Source organism: Rhinichthys klamathensis, unplaced genomic scaffold (assembly GCF_029890125.1).
Source record: "Rhinichthys klamathensis goyatoka isolate OS25496 unplaced genomic scaffold, OSU_Roscu_1.1 h1tg000254l_1, whole genome shotgun sequence".
NCBI classification, from domain to species: Eukaryota; Metazoa; Chordata; class Actinopteri; order Cypriniformes; family Leuciscidae; genus Rhinichthys; species Rhinichthys klamathensis.
This window is the reverse complement of record NW_026606776.1, coordinates 4002379-4018721: the sequence shown is the minus strand read 5'-3', so window position 1 is coordinate 4018721 and position 16343 is coordinate 4002379. Positions and strand designations below refer to the sequence as shown.

At 38.2% G+C, this 16343-nt stretch overlaps 1 protein-coding gene across 3 annotated transcripts; it reads left to right on the top strand.

Moving 5' to 3' along the window:
• Positions 1-689: 689 nt before the first annotated feature.
• On the top strand, positions 690-16276 carry marchf7 (membrane-associated ring finger (C3HC4) 7). 3 transcript variants are annotated; one of them, XM_056266901.1, is made up of 11 exons: positions 690-826; positions 3769-3965; positions 6907-7068; positions 7671-7836; positions 7970-8146; positions 8710-9790; positions 11552-11721; positions 12036-12139; positions 13885-13986; positions 15266-15314; positions 15688-16276. In XM_056266901.1, the coding sequence occupies exons 2-11, from the start codon at positions 3783-3785 to the stop codon at positions 15780-15782; spliced, it is 2289 nt and encodes a 762-aa protein (XP_056122876.1). In that variant the 5' UTR covers positions 690-826; positions 3769-3782; the 3' UTR covers positions 15783-16276. The 3 variants fall into 3 exon arrangements, with proteins under 3 accessions (XP_056122876.1, XP_056122877.1, XP_056122875.1); XM_056266902.1 differs by lacking the exon at positions 690-826 and adding an exon at positions 888-911; XM_056266900.1 differs by lacking the exon at positions 690-826 and adding an exon at positions 954-1075.
• Positions 16277-16343: the final 67 nt, after the last annotated feature.

Genomic DNA, 16343 nt, shown 5'->3' with positions numbered 1-16343 from the left:
AATATCTTCGTGAGTCAGCTGTCAGCAACAGGCCTAAACCAGCCATGGCACCAGCACAAAAACACAATCAGTAAAATATCATCTAATTATTATCAACAAAACGTTGAAAATATTGAAATATATTTTTGTCAATATTGCACACCCCTAATGTACGGTATTAATTTTGATTTCTTTAGGTCTTAAAAAGCCTTAAATTTGACTTTAAAAAGTGTGCAGGAACCCTGTAAACGGTTAGACGTAGTTACCTAGAAAGTCAGTTATTTTCAGTAAATGAATTAATAAGCTTCTTGGTCCCCATTGCTTTTGCTCTATAGTTCTCAAAATGAAGAGAAAGAAGGACATCATATCTATTACAGTTACTGTGACTAATACTGAATATGTAATGCAAATGTAAAAATATAATGGAAATGCAAATACATTGTTGAATGATTATAAACACGGTATTTTGCCTGTGAATGCCTGCAGTAGTGCAGAAAATGATAGGACAACAATAAGGTCTAAATGTAACTGGCCCCTCTAACAGTACAACTGGCCCCAGCTTGGCCCCCCCAGTTGAAATGGGCTAGAACCGCCACTGCTAACACATCATTTTGTTGTTATAGTTTACAGGCATCTTTACAGACATCTTGTCAATGCACAAGGGAAAGAGGGCGGGGCGTATTTCGCTACGCTGCCGGTCACTTGCTAGTGCGGCTGTCAATCAGCCTCCGCGAGCGACGATACGCGTTTCCTGCGGGTGTCCGCTTACACTTTAAACCACGTGACCCTCCCTATATCAACACACGGACGCCATTAATAATAAAGGCAGAGAGACGGAAAATCAGAGGTGAGTTCACACGGAAGTGATGCCATCTGGAGCATTTTAACACGATGAGATTTGGTACGCTTTAACGGGTCGCGTTTGGTAAGTGGTAATGTAAACGCTTACGGATTAATTGCATTCGTTTACCCAACGAGGTTTATTCTTGTTGTATTTACGAAGTGTCCCGGTTAACAAAAACAAGGCCTAGACATCTGGCAGACTGCTGGGTTATTAATGCGACTGACTCCTGGGATCACATGCGTAGTTTAACGGGTCAGTTGTGCATGTCACGAACATGTCCTGTGTTGAACGCGTTGGGTTAAATCAGTGATTTATTGGGAGCAAAAGCTTTTGTACAGGATAAATACTCCGTGTTTACCTCCTTTGTGAGCCATTTTTCTTTTAATGTATTTGTAACCCGAGAGCTGTGCTGAGCTAATGCAAATCCCTGACATCTCGCCAGTTTGATATGCTATGCATCAGCTGTGGTTTACAATCATAATCCTGCTGTTTGTCCTGTCAAGTTCAAACAAGAGCACCAAACTGGAATTGAACGAAAGACATTTTGAGAGGTCAATTTTTATAAACCACCATTTTGATCTAAAGTATCATTCATTAGTCAAATTTGCACTTGTTGACACTTAAAATATTGCTGATGCACATCCTTGAAATCTGGAAAGAACATATGTGATAGGAAACTACATTTAGGAACCTCAAAAGAGAGAAATGCATGTAAGCATTAACTTAAATGTCTCTTAATTTTATAGGTGTACTATTTAGTGTTATTTTGTTGAGGGTACAAGCCTGGGTTTAGTTTAACAAAATGTTCATGCACAGGTTGCATAATAGGTGAACAAAGCCAGAGGGTTTAACACACGGGCGTTTAACTTCTTGTTGTGTCTTCTGTTACATACACGCCCTGATGTTAATGTTTTTCTCGTTGTTCTTTTCATTTACTTTAGCACTAAGATGGCTTTTGCAAATGTGAAGTTGGGATGTCGATCTATGAAAATGTACCCCACACATGCATAGATGCTTTTTAAATAAAAAGTACCCCCTACCTCCCCCCCCATTTAAAATAGGCATTTTTAGTTCCTTGTATGGTTTTCTTTCTTCTGTCAAACACAAAAGGAGAAGTTTACCAGACTGTCTTCTCATTTCCACACAATGAAAGTAAAGAAAGAAAGACTACAGTAATTTTCAGCCTTTTTCTCAAACAAAGCTGTCGTATGGCTTCAGAATACAACATAGTGCAGATTATGGTGTTTGTTTTTTACATGTTGTATGGAAAAGAGCAGAACAGACATTCAGAAGAAAGTCTTAAATGATGCAATAACTGCATCATATCAATCTAAATGGCTTGGTGCAGTAAGTGTTTCTACTACAACATTCTGGATCTAAATGAGTAGCCTATATTTCAAGTACTGGTTTTGGCCTGTAATATTCCCTGTCTAACTTGCTCTTTTTCTGCATGACACCTGACTGAAGCAGTGCTTTCATGCCTTCAGGTTAAGTTTAGCAGCGTTCTCACTTGGCAAATGTGATTTGGAAAAAGCTTGACATACAGCAGAGAGCTTTCATTGCAGGAAGGTGCTATTTTGATACTCAACTGTAGAGAAGAGGGTATTTATAGATGGCTTGATGAAGGGTGCAGTAGGAAGGGGTTTAAAAAGTGTTATGATGACTGGTAGAGGTGCTCCATACTCCCTGTGCATTTAAGGAAGACAACCGGGTTACTGATTATTGGTAAAGTCAGGTATGTGTGATGAAACTCTGGGCCAGTGAACTGATTACCTGTGTGGTTTTGATAGCAGTAAAAACATTCTTCAGGTTAGCCATTTTCACTCATACTTCAAGACTTTTGGATGAACTAATCCTTCAAGTACTATGTTTACTCTCCCTCATGTTGTTCCAAACCCATGTGACTGAATTTGTTTCACGATACATGAAAGGATAACTTTAATGTGCTATATGCATGTGCGTGCCGTTGATCAATCTGTATACGGTATGCAATAAACAACGGCGGACTAAAAAAACAACTGCAGGAAAACTGCAGACTTGGCAACACTGGTCTTAAATGAATTAGAAATAAATTGCTTTTGCACCAATATAATTGGATCCATGCAGCTCATAAAGTGACAGCAGACTAATATTCTTGCTGTGTTGCTGTCTGTGTTTTTAATGTTAATCAAACACAACAAAAGACAAAAATGAGACTTGACACAATAACTTTTGTAACTTTAAGGATTTGCCTAATATATATTTCATTTATACACTGAAGAATATGACCTGTAATTTTACATTTGATTACTTTCTGTACCTGAAAACTACTGTTAGACCTTGCTGAAAAGCACTGTTTGTTTTATATGTATCTTTGTTCTGTTGTATTTATGTTGGCCTGTTGAATGTTAAATAGATCCAATTCATGTTCAGTAGAATTTTTTGATGCACCAATAAACCTGCTAGTATACCTTAATGCATGTGTTTTTGAACTTGAAAACATAATTAAAACACTAATCTATTTTAATGACAGAAGTACAAATAAGAGAGCAAGTGACAAATGTTGGAATCGGCCAATATTTAATTGCTAAAATCGCTATCGTATTGACCAAAAAAGATCCTATCGGGTGATCCCTATTAAAAATATCTTTGTGTTCCAAAAATGAACTAAGTCTAATGGGTTTTAGAACATCACATATTAACAATGTGCTGGTTGTTCTTTACTATGTAATTACAATGAGTCGGAAGCAGTCAAGAAAGTAAGTCACAAGTTGGAGCAATGCGATTTTGAGTACGACAACAATTCCTTTAAAATCATCATACTACTGGAAGCAACTTGTAATGGAAGTACATGACAAAAGACATGCCTAAAATGTATCATTACCAATCCTGTTTTTAAATATAATTTAGCGGTGACTGCTGTCATAGGTATGCGGCTGTAACGTATGTGTGTGTCTGTCTCTCAGGGTACAGTTCAGAGATGGATTCGAAGTCTCGTCGTTTTCCGTTTGCTGTCTCCAGCTCTTCCTCGCTGTCATCACCCTCCTCCTTGTCCTCTTCATCTTCAGCGCTCAGTGCGAGTCGGCTCTATGGCAGAGGGAGCGTCTTGGGAAGAGATCGCTTCAGCAGGGAAGCTTCTGTCAAGTTAGACTCAGATTATCAGGTATTAGTCACACATTAATTTCCGTAATGTCTGTTCACACCCACAGCAGTGTAGCTTAAGTCTCTTTCACTAGATCACTAACGTCACCTCCTCTTGCTGAACCAGTCACCCAGAAATCCATATGTTATTCCTGTTTAGCCCAGTGTAGTTAAAGGAGTGTTACAGGTTTCGTAGTTCTATTGACAGCATCTGTGATATGATATTGGTTGCCACAGAAAATAGCTTTGACTTTTCCTTTAGATTAAATGAAAGTCTATGGGGGCAATATGTTTCATAAGTTGATTATCCCTCAGTGACCCAAAGCAATGATATTCATGTAATAAATATTCACTCTTTAAAAAAAAAAAAAAGTTGCAAAATGCCACACTGGTGCGATCAGGGTTGATAAAATGTTACCACATTTGTTTGATAAAGTATGTGAAAGTTTTATATTCATAACTTGGTTCGTCCCAGTACCAGTACTCGTGAACCAGTGAGGATACAGTCATGAAAAGTTAAGAAATTTCACTGTACACAGCTTTTAAATACTGCATTATTCATGAAACAAAACTGTATAAAAAACAAAAAACAATTCGACAATGACGAAATGGCTCAGAAAACTGAGAATTGTGTACCAATTATTGATTAGGATCCATTGTATGAGAACAATAGAAAAAAAGTTTGACCCGTAAAGGGTAAGTTCATCCAAAAATGAATCACCCTCATGTCGTTCCAAACCTGTAAAACCTTCGTTCATCTTCGGAACACAAATTAAGATATTTTGATGAAATCTGTGAGCTTTCAGTCCCTCCATTGGGAGCAACGCAATTTACACATTCAAGGTCCAGAACGATAGGAAAGACATCATTAAAATCCATGTGACTCCAGTGGTTTAACCTCAATTTTATGAAGTGACACGAGTGCTTTGTTTGCACAAAAAAACAACAACATAATTTTCCACTTTATTTACGACATTATTGACCTTCAATCCAGTAGGGGGAGAACCACGACGGATGCATGTTGTCTTTACTCAAGACAGGAAGTTTTTCCTTGAATGCACTTTGGATAATATTATTTTGTAAATATAGGTCTTTTTTTCGCAAACAAAGCACATGCGTCGCTTCATAAAATTGAGGTTAAACCACCAGAGTCACATTAATTACTTTAAAGGTACAATATGTAAGAATTTTGTATCAACATATCCAAAAACCACTTGCACACTGTTATATATTTCTTTCAATTGTGTACTTCCGTTATCCTAAATGTTTCCAAGAATTTGTAAATCAAGAGAAATTCACAATTTTAAAAAGTGCCCGTCCCTGTTCACTTGTCGCCTGTCAATGACTTTGGGACAAAAGAAGAACTAAAATGAGGATCAATATCCGCGTGGCGTTTTCGAGAGCTCCACGTACGTGACTAACTTGGACTTGACAGAGCTTCACGAGTCACGACTTGACAGGGACGCCGCTCTTGCATGTACTTTATTAGACAGGTGAGCAAATGTACATAAAACAGATCAATGTTATATAGCTCAACATGATGACATGTTAGAATGTGATCAGTATGTTATTCTAATGTTGATCTAGCTTACTGCTAGTCTCATACAGCAAACAAACTAACACAGAATAACATTATAACTTTCAAATGCTGTTTAGTGTGACGTTAGACCAAATGAAACAGCGCTGAGTTACCTCAAGTTTAATTCGTCAAAAAAACTGACCTGTGTGAGTAGTAATTCAGCACTTGCGGGTAGTTCGGTAGAATTAAATGTCCTTATTCCTTTAAATCCGCGGGACTCGCGGCGCTGATATCTATCTCTTATTAGCAATCGCGACCTGCTTCGCACCACAGTCACGTTAAAAAACATGAATGTTTTCACTCATCCATAAACATTACGTTATTAGATCCATCAGCATGACAGCAAGTCCCATCATTCTGCTTATCACTGCGTCTTCAACCTATGCCTTTCTTATTGTAAGAGGTTAGCTACCCCTAGGGATGGAAAAAAATTACACATAGTAGCTTTAATGATGTAATTAATGACAGAATTTTCATTTTTGGGTGAACAAACCCTTTAATGCCCAGCACTGCATTTTTGCCGTGCTTAAAAAAAAAAAAAAAATCAAATTACGTACAAAGTTTCAGGGCATGTAAGCCTTTTAACATAACTAGACGTATACAAATAAAAGTGTTTTTTTCCCCCCAAAAGTTAGACATCTAATACTTTGTAAATGGATACATTTGTTCAAAAGTGTTTAAAAAAATTGTACACAATCTGTTGTTATACTTTTCAGAGCATCAGCTACTGTTTTATGTAGTGTTATTGGGTAATTAATTGCTTTATACAATATATAGCTAAATATTAACCTAAGGTTCTAGAAGAGGCACTATGGCGATCGGTGTGCTAACTCTATTAGCATCTAATTTTCCTCATGCTGCTGGGGCTGTGGAAAGATCTTCGTGTAACACTGCCTTGGTTCACTGGGCTTTTTTTAGTGCACACTAGATTCCTGGCCCCGGTGTATCTCATGAACCTGTCAAGGTCTGTCGTGCTAGATACAGTTACTGAAGCTCCCAGAGTTGTTTTTGAGACTCCAGAGTGTTTTTTTTTTTTTTTTTGGAAAATCACATCTTAGAACTTGGCTACATCACTACATTAGCCAGCATTGAAATGGACATTAAACAAAATTGGCCACCATCAGCTCGTCCATATATAGTTTGCCACTGGGGATTTCTCGTCATAACAAAGCAGCAAACCACCCATATGCTTGAGGAAGGAAACTATTTGCAGAGGCTTTGTGGTTGGGTGTTTTAGTCTGAATCTTGGCCCATACTTCTCTTTTATGATGTAGAATAAACAGTAGTTGAATGAGGCAATAATCGTTTAGTCTCTTCCTGTCACGTTTATGTTCTGACGTCCATGTGTTGTGTGTTCATTTCTCATGTTTCCTGTGTGTTCCAGAGCTCCCGTCTGCTGAGCTCGCCAAGAGGTTACAGTTCAACTGAAAGCCGTCACTCCAACTGGAAGCTCTCTACTCCCATCTCCCTTTCCTCCTCTTCCTCTTCTTCATCTGTCCATGATCGGTCATGGACCGAATCCACCAGTGGGGAGAGAGGCAGACTTGTAAATATTTTGCATATATGTTTTTGTCAAAATGTAACGTATGCATGCACTCACACACATAATTATATTTGATCTATTTTATATAATATGCTTTTTAATAACTAAATTATTATTAACTTAAAACTTGAATTATATTATAAACTGTCTGTTTATTATTATGATTATTATTACTATTAGTAGCTTTAGAATTTTTTGTTAAATGAAAAAGGGTTTTTAGGATAAATTTTAACTGGGTGTTTTCAATTCTGACATTTTTTTGCTTCAAGTCTGACTTGTTTTTTTTCTTTTGTTTTTCTTCGTTTTGTCTCCCTCCCTTATTTTAATAGTTGTGGTGTTTTGAACCATGAGAAAGTGTCTAAAACTTGTGCATAGCTATATGACTGGTTGTCTGAAGTTCTTTTAGTTTCATAGTGGCAAAATATGTGCATTAAATATGAAATTTAATGCTGTTATAATGAAAAAGTCATTGAGTATTGACCGGTGTCTGATATGGGCCACATTTGTATGTAAACAACTTTACCAAAATATCAAATTTAAGCAGAATTTGGCTCTTTTGCGACCTGAATTTGACATCTGACTGTGTTTGTGCATTTGCGTTTCAGACAGACTCTGAGAGAAGACTGGGAACCTACTGTGGACTTCTTGGCAAATCCCAAGACACAGAGTCTAAAAGAGCAAAACTTTCTTACACAAATAGAGCAGGAAATTCCAGATCCCCATCCACATCTAAACCTACCAACCTAGCCAACTCCTACTCTACTTTAGGACGTATGTCACAGTAAAAACGTATTTGTAAACATTTTAAATGTGTCTTAAGTGTCCAAATACTACTATAGTTAATATTAAGCATCTTTTCAGTGTATGGATATATGGTGTATTAACACATTGCTCTTGTCTTTAGATTCTTCGTGGAAAACCACCATTAGTCCTTTGTCTAGATCCTCCTCCTCCTCATCTTCTTCGTCCATTCCATCAGAGGGTCCTTGGGCCCGCAGGGATTGGGAGAAGAGGGGGGATTTAGGACTGACCTCACTGGGGGAGTCTAGTTATCGGCCTAGTGGACTGACATCTTCATTGTGTATGTGCACACACATACTCGGTTACAGTTTATACAGACACATTCATTCACTACCACTCTAGTCCACTCCTTTTTCTATAGTGTTTTTTTCCTCTAAGTGGTTCTAGGCATAATTGGATGACTTTAAAGTTTTCATCCATGTATATGCATTTTGGGATATTGCCCAAAAATTCTGGATGAAAACATTGAATGCAGATAATTTCAAAAAGCTTGCTTTAGTTTTTATAAATGTATCATTTTTATTTTACATTGTAATGTGTACTATTAAGTTGTGTTATATACAGTACTGTGAAAAGAATTTTTTTTTGAAAAATATCATGGTACCAAATATAGGTTCTCAAATGTTGCTCTGGTCATCTGTCTATTTCTGTTTTGCACCACAAGTCGTGTTCTTTTGAACATATGGGATTAAAACACAGCTTTACTTCCAATTAATTTGAGGATTTTATATTTTTGATATCTTGAATATCTTGCCATTTCTTCTTACATTTTATGCCCTCATTATTATAATGTATAAGGTTGTAGCCCATCAAGGTAACTATACGTTTCTTTTTGTGCTTTAGACCGTTCAGAGCGTGTTACATCCACCTATGCACAAGGTGCTCGACCCAAAGAGAGCCAGTACTCATCCTACAGAGAGAACAGTTCATCTAGTCGCCGTATCCAAAACGAGTACCTCCCCTCTCCTCTGGAGCGCAGCTCCCACAGGCTGACCACAGATTACAAGTCTGGTCCGTTCTCTCGCGATACACCACGCACTAGCTCTACCAGAACCTCCACCTCTGTGTCGGACTCATCCCACCTCTCATCCTGGAGCTCCACCCCTTACACACCCCTTACTGGCTGTAGCTCCAGCCCACCTTCATCTAGCCCCACTCCACTTCCTGCTCAGAATGGCGGCGACTCAGACGGCAGGCGAACAACCAGACGCCTGCTATCTCGCCTTTTCTCCCGACGCTCCAGTCAGGAGTCAAACTCCACCGCCAGCTCTGCCTCTGATTCAAGGTCATTTGACTCTAGCCCAGATGAAGCCCTGCCCTCTGAAGCCCCCCCTCCAGTCAGTAGAGAAAATTTGGAAGCAGAGCTGAGGAATTCCGACCCCGTTCAGGCGTTTTCGTTCTTGCGCAGACGCGGACCATCTCTCGCTCCCGTCAGGGAGAGCGCTGATGTAGGGCCCGAACAGGAATCGCTCAGGCCTCAAGCGGGACTGTCCTGGCTGAACTGGAACCGCTGTACCCCACTGTTCTCTCGTCGCAGGAGGGAGGGCCGTGACGAAAGCGCCCGAATGGGACCTCATCGTTCACCCCAATTCCCTGGCCGAGATGGCAGTAAAACGCCTGACCAAGGCACACATTGTGAAGGGGATGATGATGATGATGAAGATGAGTCCTCAGAGGGTGCTACAGCAGCACCCTCTTCTGGAGCCTCGGGTCTTTCTGCATCGCTACTGCAGGACGGAGCCCGTCTGGCTGGACGGAGCCATGGCATTGGCCGGGTGATGACCAGCCCGCTCTTCCGTATGCCTGAGAATGTACTTATTGGTGTGGGAGTAGGAGCAGAGGGGAGGAGTCAAACTGATGAGCAGACAAAAGACAAGCCCGCCCCCTCCAGAGACCCAGAGAGACTGCGAAAGATTCAGGAGAGGTCAGAGGGCAATTTGATCTGTCTAGTTATTGTGTAGAATGTTCTGTATGTTTTTTAAAAAACATTACTGTAAATGTGCAGTCACATTAGTGAAATTTTGCAAGGAAAAATGACCATTGTCAAGAGTGCAGCACGACTCCCTCAGAAGTCACTTTCAAACCAAGCAGCTTTCTGTTAGTCAGAACGTCAAATCTGTGTAGGGAAATCTTTCACCTTACCCAGATCGCGTAGATTACTTTTGAAATAACTGGATTTTACCTGAGGAAATTCACTGAACAATGGTAAATCTGACTGGACATTAAAGTTCACACCAAGGACGATAACTATAACAAAAAAGATATAGTCATAAAAATTGTTTTAACACCTTGTCTACACTGGATGTGAGCGCCGAGACATGACTAAAAACAAAACTTATAATAAACACTGATTCTGTCTACACCGGATGTGGCACGACACGAGCCACAAAGCTCTGACAGTAAACTGATGCCTCGTTCTATTTATGACATGCACAAATGCTTTGCAATGGCGCTTTGTCTCGTCCTGTGTAGCTGTTGCAGCACAATGCGATGCGTTCGGTGCTGAGACACTGTTAAAATAAAAGAATAGCCGAGTTCACACCACAACTATAACAGAAGTGAAACGATATCGCTGGAATCACTTCCAGAATGTTTTTTTTTCCAGCTGATGAACGATTAAAAACAATGACAGCCAATCAGAAACAATTCTGCTTTAAAGAGCTCAAGCATTTAAAGTGGCAGGTGACAAATCTGCAGCGCACGCTTAGAATAAACTAAACTATATTGTGCACTGGTGTGGACACTATTATAATAATCTTTAGTTATCATTCTTGGTGTGAATGGGCCCTTACTTTTGATTTATTTTTTGTATGGTAATTTCAAGTTTCACTCAGAAATTCAAAAAGTTTGACATGGCTGTTGTCTTAGATTTCTGTACATGTGTACGTAGTTTTAAACCTTTTTCAAAAATGTTTTGCATTTTCAAAACAATTATTGATCTTTCGTAACAAAAAATTGGGTTAGTTGAAAAACAGTGGTATGAAGTGAAATCTAGTGTTTGTATTTTTGAATCTATACATATCAACATAATTCAATGACAGGGTTCAATAATATATATTTTTTCCCGCCTGGCCCAGTCAGATTTGAACTTGCCCTGTTAACATTTTACATGCCCTACTATAAATGTAATGCACTTTACCTTTTACTATTTTGATCATTAAACAATGTATATTATTATTTATTTACACATGTACATTTTAGTTTTAAATGTATAGGGTAAAAATACTATATACTGCAAATAGGCCTAAGTGATAAATTCTACCACTACTTAAATTCATCAATAGGCTGATGGCATGTAAAAAATGTAACTAAAATAAAATGCTTCTAACACTTATCACAAATCCTCCATGCAAATGGCAGCTAGATAACCTTCATTTGAGAGCATAAGTAGAAATGACCAAATTTGATGGCGTTTACATTTATAGTACATAACCACTGAAACCATGCATGCAGCTATGCATGTTTTTTGGCTAATACTGCCCACAACCGGCACAACACAACTTTTTTTTCGCTTTGATGTGGTTTTGTGGCACTGGAGTACACTGCAAAGTTGAAGTTTCTTGTAATCCTGAAGATCTTGATTAGCTGGTTCAGTTGTGTTTAAGTAGGCTTGGATCTTAGTGCAGCAGGAGCACATTCATAATTTAGTTTGCCGATTATAACCACACCCTCTTCTTACTTTTAGCCTTCTGTTGGAGGATTCTGATGAGGAGGAGGGGGATCTGTGCCGAATCTGTCAGATGGGGGAGCAGTCGAGTTCCAACCCTCTGATCGAGCCCTGCAAGTGCACCGGCAGCCTGCAGTATGTGCACCAGGACTGCATTAAGAAATGGCTCCACTCCAAAATCAGCTCTGGTATGGCTGTCTTTTCCTGAGGGCAGAAATAAACTAGGTGTTTATATAGTGTATGTTCATTTGTTTGATGTGCACTGAGAAAGGAACTGTTTTCAAATTCAGTCTGACAAAGGGGATTTTGGGTTAATTTCCTGTGCTGGTCAAAGACTACTACTGCATAACAGTGTGAAAGCAGACTTATCAAATACACAAGTATGAAAATCACAAGATGGGGAAGAATCTCAAATAAACTGTAGTTAAACTCGTTATGGTCTTAATTGGTTAAAAAAATTTTAATAGTTTTATTCATCCCATATATCTGCTCTGATACACAGGTTCTAACTTGGAGGCCATCACTACCTGTGAACTTTGTAAGGAAAAACTGCACCTAAATATTGAGAACTTTGACATCAATGAGCTCTATCGATCTCATGAAAGGGTAAGTGCATCAAAACAAGATACAAGCACATTGTATTTTTTAGATTACTTCTTAAAAGAAACATACTCGTGTGAAATTGTGCTTGCTCGAGTGCTTTACCAGTTAGTTATGGTTTTTAATGAATCTCTGACGAACAAGATTTATTACATGGAATTAAGAATTCAATCCCAATTTTCACATGCAATTTGTCTGTTCAGACCAATGCAGGGAAAAAAAAGCAATATGCACTTTCTCTCTGACAGAAGGTGGGACTTATGGAAAAGCATAAATACAGTGGTACACAATGCAGCACTGCACAACTTTACATTTCTGACACTCTTATCACAGAGAAGAAATGAAGTCAGACCGTAGTCACCTGTTTTCAAACAGACATTCAGATTTTTGTGTTCACTATGGTGTTTATCAAACAACGGCAAATGCAAGAGTACAGAGACAAAAGAGTGAGTCCTGGATTCTTCCTCTGCAATTCACTGCCACTTGGCAGAATACTCGGTGGTGGTCACAAACAGACTCTCTGGGCATGTGACCAAAAGCACGTATTTTATTGGTGGTCAACACTTTTTACAATGTGATTGAAACCCTCTTTGTACCAACATTTTTCGGACTAACACAAAAGGGCATTTCATACTTGAAATAGTTAACCCTGGGTCATTCTAAACCCTGGGATAATGGAATCCTGGTAATATTGCTTCAGGTTTCATAATACCTGGATATTCATACGCTGTTGTTTCACACTGTACATTTCTAAACCTTTGGTTAACATCCTTATTTGCAGTGTCAGTCGTTGATTGGACGAACGCTGCACGTTTGACCGGTTTACATAAAGGTTCTTGCAGTGCGCATTATCATATTACACTTTACCGACTGTACTATCAAGTTTTTTTTCTTTTCAGACTATAAAGGTATGAATGAAACTGTCTCTTCTTTACTCCAATTGATGTGTTTTCAGTTGATATTTGACCTTTTTCTATTTGAAATGCTAAAACAACAATTTATACAGTGCATGGTGTTTCTGTGACTGTGCAAAGCATGTAAATATGAGGCATGCAATTGGTTGTGGGAGTACACTCTAAATAATACAGCATTGTTTCACACGGCACATGTTTGGCACCGTAATGTGGGGTTAACATCACAAAAGTGGTCCTTACCCTGCTCCGGAGCAGGGTTTCATAACCCTGGGTAAATTTACTCACCCGGTAGAAAACATTACCTGGAGTTAAAGGCGGGTTTTAGAACGACGATAACCCAGGGTTAAGCACAGTGTGAAAAGCCCTAAAGAGGTGTAACTGACATATTAACACAATAAATGGTTATTTCACCAAACGCTCGTCTTGGTGTGAACGGACCTTTAGAGACCATTCTCACACACTGCTTTTTGTGTGTTTTTAAAAAAAAGCAAGATCTAGAGTGGTGGAATAAAAAAACCACAGGGTCTGGACAGGTTTTTTTTTTTAAGTTGAACTATACTTTTAACTTGAGGACTGCGTTTTTAGAACAGTGTTGTGTGAGATGCTAGCGCAACGGTCAAACACGTCCATCTAGCGCGTTTTTCGTGGATAAAAAAACAAACTTCTGTGTGAACGGCCCCTTAGAATCATATCCTAAAATCCCATCACTATTGATCAGACTCTGAACATGTTCCTTATTACAGAGCCTTCAGTTAAGAGACTTCAAGCAAGTAATGTTCACATCTATCTGTTATATGATTCATATTTTTAATGTAGTTTGTGTGTTGGATTCTTCAGTCAGAATATGAGTTCATCAGCTGTGGGCTGTACCTGGTGGTGCTCCTGCACCTGTGTGAGCAGAGGTTTTCTGATGTCCTGGGTGCAGTCAATGATGCTGGGGTAAGCCTTCCACGTCTTTCCTGTATTTTGTTCATTGTATTATCTGCAGGGTTCATACAAGGTGCTTAAAGTACTTGAATTTGACTTTTTGAAATCGAAGTACTGGAAAACCCTTGAAAACAGCCATATTTACAAAGAGGTACTTGAAAAGTGCTTGACTTATTTAAATACAATATATATGAAATTAAATTTTTAAAAAAAAACAAAAATACAATCTTTTCACGCAAAATTAACACTGCAGCCCGTCTAATAAACCCCCATCAGACCTTTTATTGAGAAGTACGTCAATATTATAATATAAAATGTTATTTATAGGACAATAATAGCCATTAGAAACTTTGTATTTAATATATTATTAAATGCGTTGTAACAGGGTGGCCGCGGGTCCTTAAAGTCTTAATGTCTTATATAAAGTTTTCCTAATAAAAGGCCTTAAAAAGTATTAGTATCTGAAATTCAGATTCGGTATGTCTTAATATTTCTGGTCACATTACCGCTAAAATTTCTCCAGTCTGACGGACCCAATGTCCGTCAAATTACCAGTGAAGCATTGAATCGTGAGAATAATTCTGATTTTATTAACAGCGATTGATAATGATAATGTATTTCTGGTTTAGACTCGCGCTGACTGTCTCTGTGAGAGATTTTATAGTGAGAAATCAAAACAAATGAGCATAACAGCACACATAACAAAAAAATTCTAAATGTTGAGTTCATTTATAACAGTTACGTAACTTAACATGACGAGAGCTATTTTGCTGAATATTCTCACGATTGCAAATGTAACATTTGATTTTAGTTCAATAAACAAGTAGTTAATATTAAATTACTTCAATAACTTAGGTTAAACATTAAATATTACATGTACGTTTGTAATATGTGCATTTCCGTCACAGGTTTGGTTTTAAATTTCATTCAAAGTGGCATTAAAAAGGTCTTAAAGTCTTAAGTTTAACTTGTTTATATCTGTAGACACCCTGTGTAAGTTGTATTTTGGATACCTTATATCTCTAATTTGTGTTTAAAAAAATCCTTAAATCCTAAAGATATTGTTTGATAAGTGCGATCTCTGATTGTAGTCCTTGAAAACCCAAAAAAGTAGTGCTTAAAGTCCTTGAAAGTCTTGGAAAATCTTTTTACTGTATCTGTACGAACCCTGTATCTGTTAGTTCAAGTACAGTACTTTGACTCCTGTGATGCGTCACACAATATGAAAGTGTTCATTGCAAGCTAATGTTGTGATTTTGAAAACCAAAACGCTCTCCCCTCTCTCGCTCAGTTTTTCAACTTGGCGAGAACTCTACATGAACACATGGACAATCTTGAAAGTATGTTGTGATTTCTATTTATTTTGATCCTGAACCATAAAACCTTTAATTCTTGTTAGTTAATTTATATAAAACTTGACATCACCTTTTAAATGCATGGGTAAGTATAGATTATAAAACCCAGTGTTGGTTCTGGTATTAAATGTGCAAAATGATTTCACATGGATGTAGTTTAAGATTTGTTTGCATGGCATTTCTTCATTTGTTTATTTATTCCACTAACATAGTCATGTTTGGCTATTGAATGCACAGAGGGAATCACCAATACCTCTGTGTTTAAAATGCTTGCTTGTGTTTAATTCTTCTGTCACTTATTTTTCCCTCCATCCAATTCAGGTTTTAATGTTTCTGCTTATTTCTTGTTTGGACTCAGGTTCATATGCAGAATCTGATGAAGATGAGGCGGAGGACAGCAGACCGTCCATCGACTTCTGTGACTTGGAGGATGAAGAGGAGGAGGAGGTTTAATCAGTTGGCAGGGAGGAAGGAGGCGTGGCTTAGCAGTTTGTCTCTCAGTCTCCTCTCACTTGCTGTTTTCGACCTATGTCCTCCTGTTTAAAGTGACTTTAGCCAACATCTGATTGCCAGCGTAACCACTGTCCCTAGCCTATCACAAGGCTTTCATAATATGCAGTTAATTCAAGTTTATGGGAGATGTTTGGATCCTGTTATGAATTTTATTTTTCATTTTTTTCTGTTTCGCATCAGATTGGTGAGCACTCTAAAGCTTTCAGTTAAAAAAAAAAAAATGTCCGGTGAACTGACCACCATGAGTGCTTTAAAAAACTATGCTTAGAAGCTGGTTTGGGGAAAGAGAGGATCTTGGAAGATTCATGCTCTTAAACTGGTGAAGTTGAGGAACGTTCATCCGCTCATTTATACAGTAGGGCTGCTTGAAAAGGATGTGATGTTTGGTTTCAATATCTTGATGATTTTAAAAAATAAATAAGACCCTTCATTTCCTTTGTTTAATACACGTTTTTCTTTTTTTTTTGGAGAATGGGTGAGTGACAAAATGTGGTCACTTTT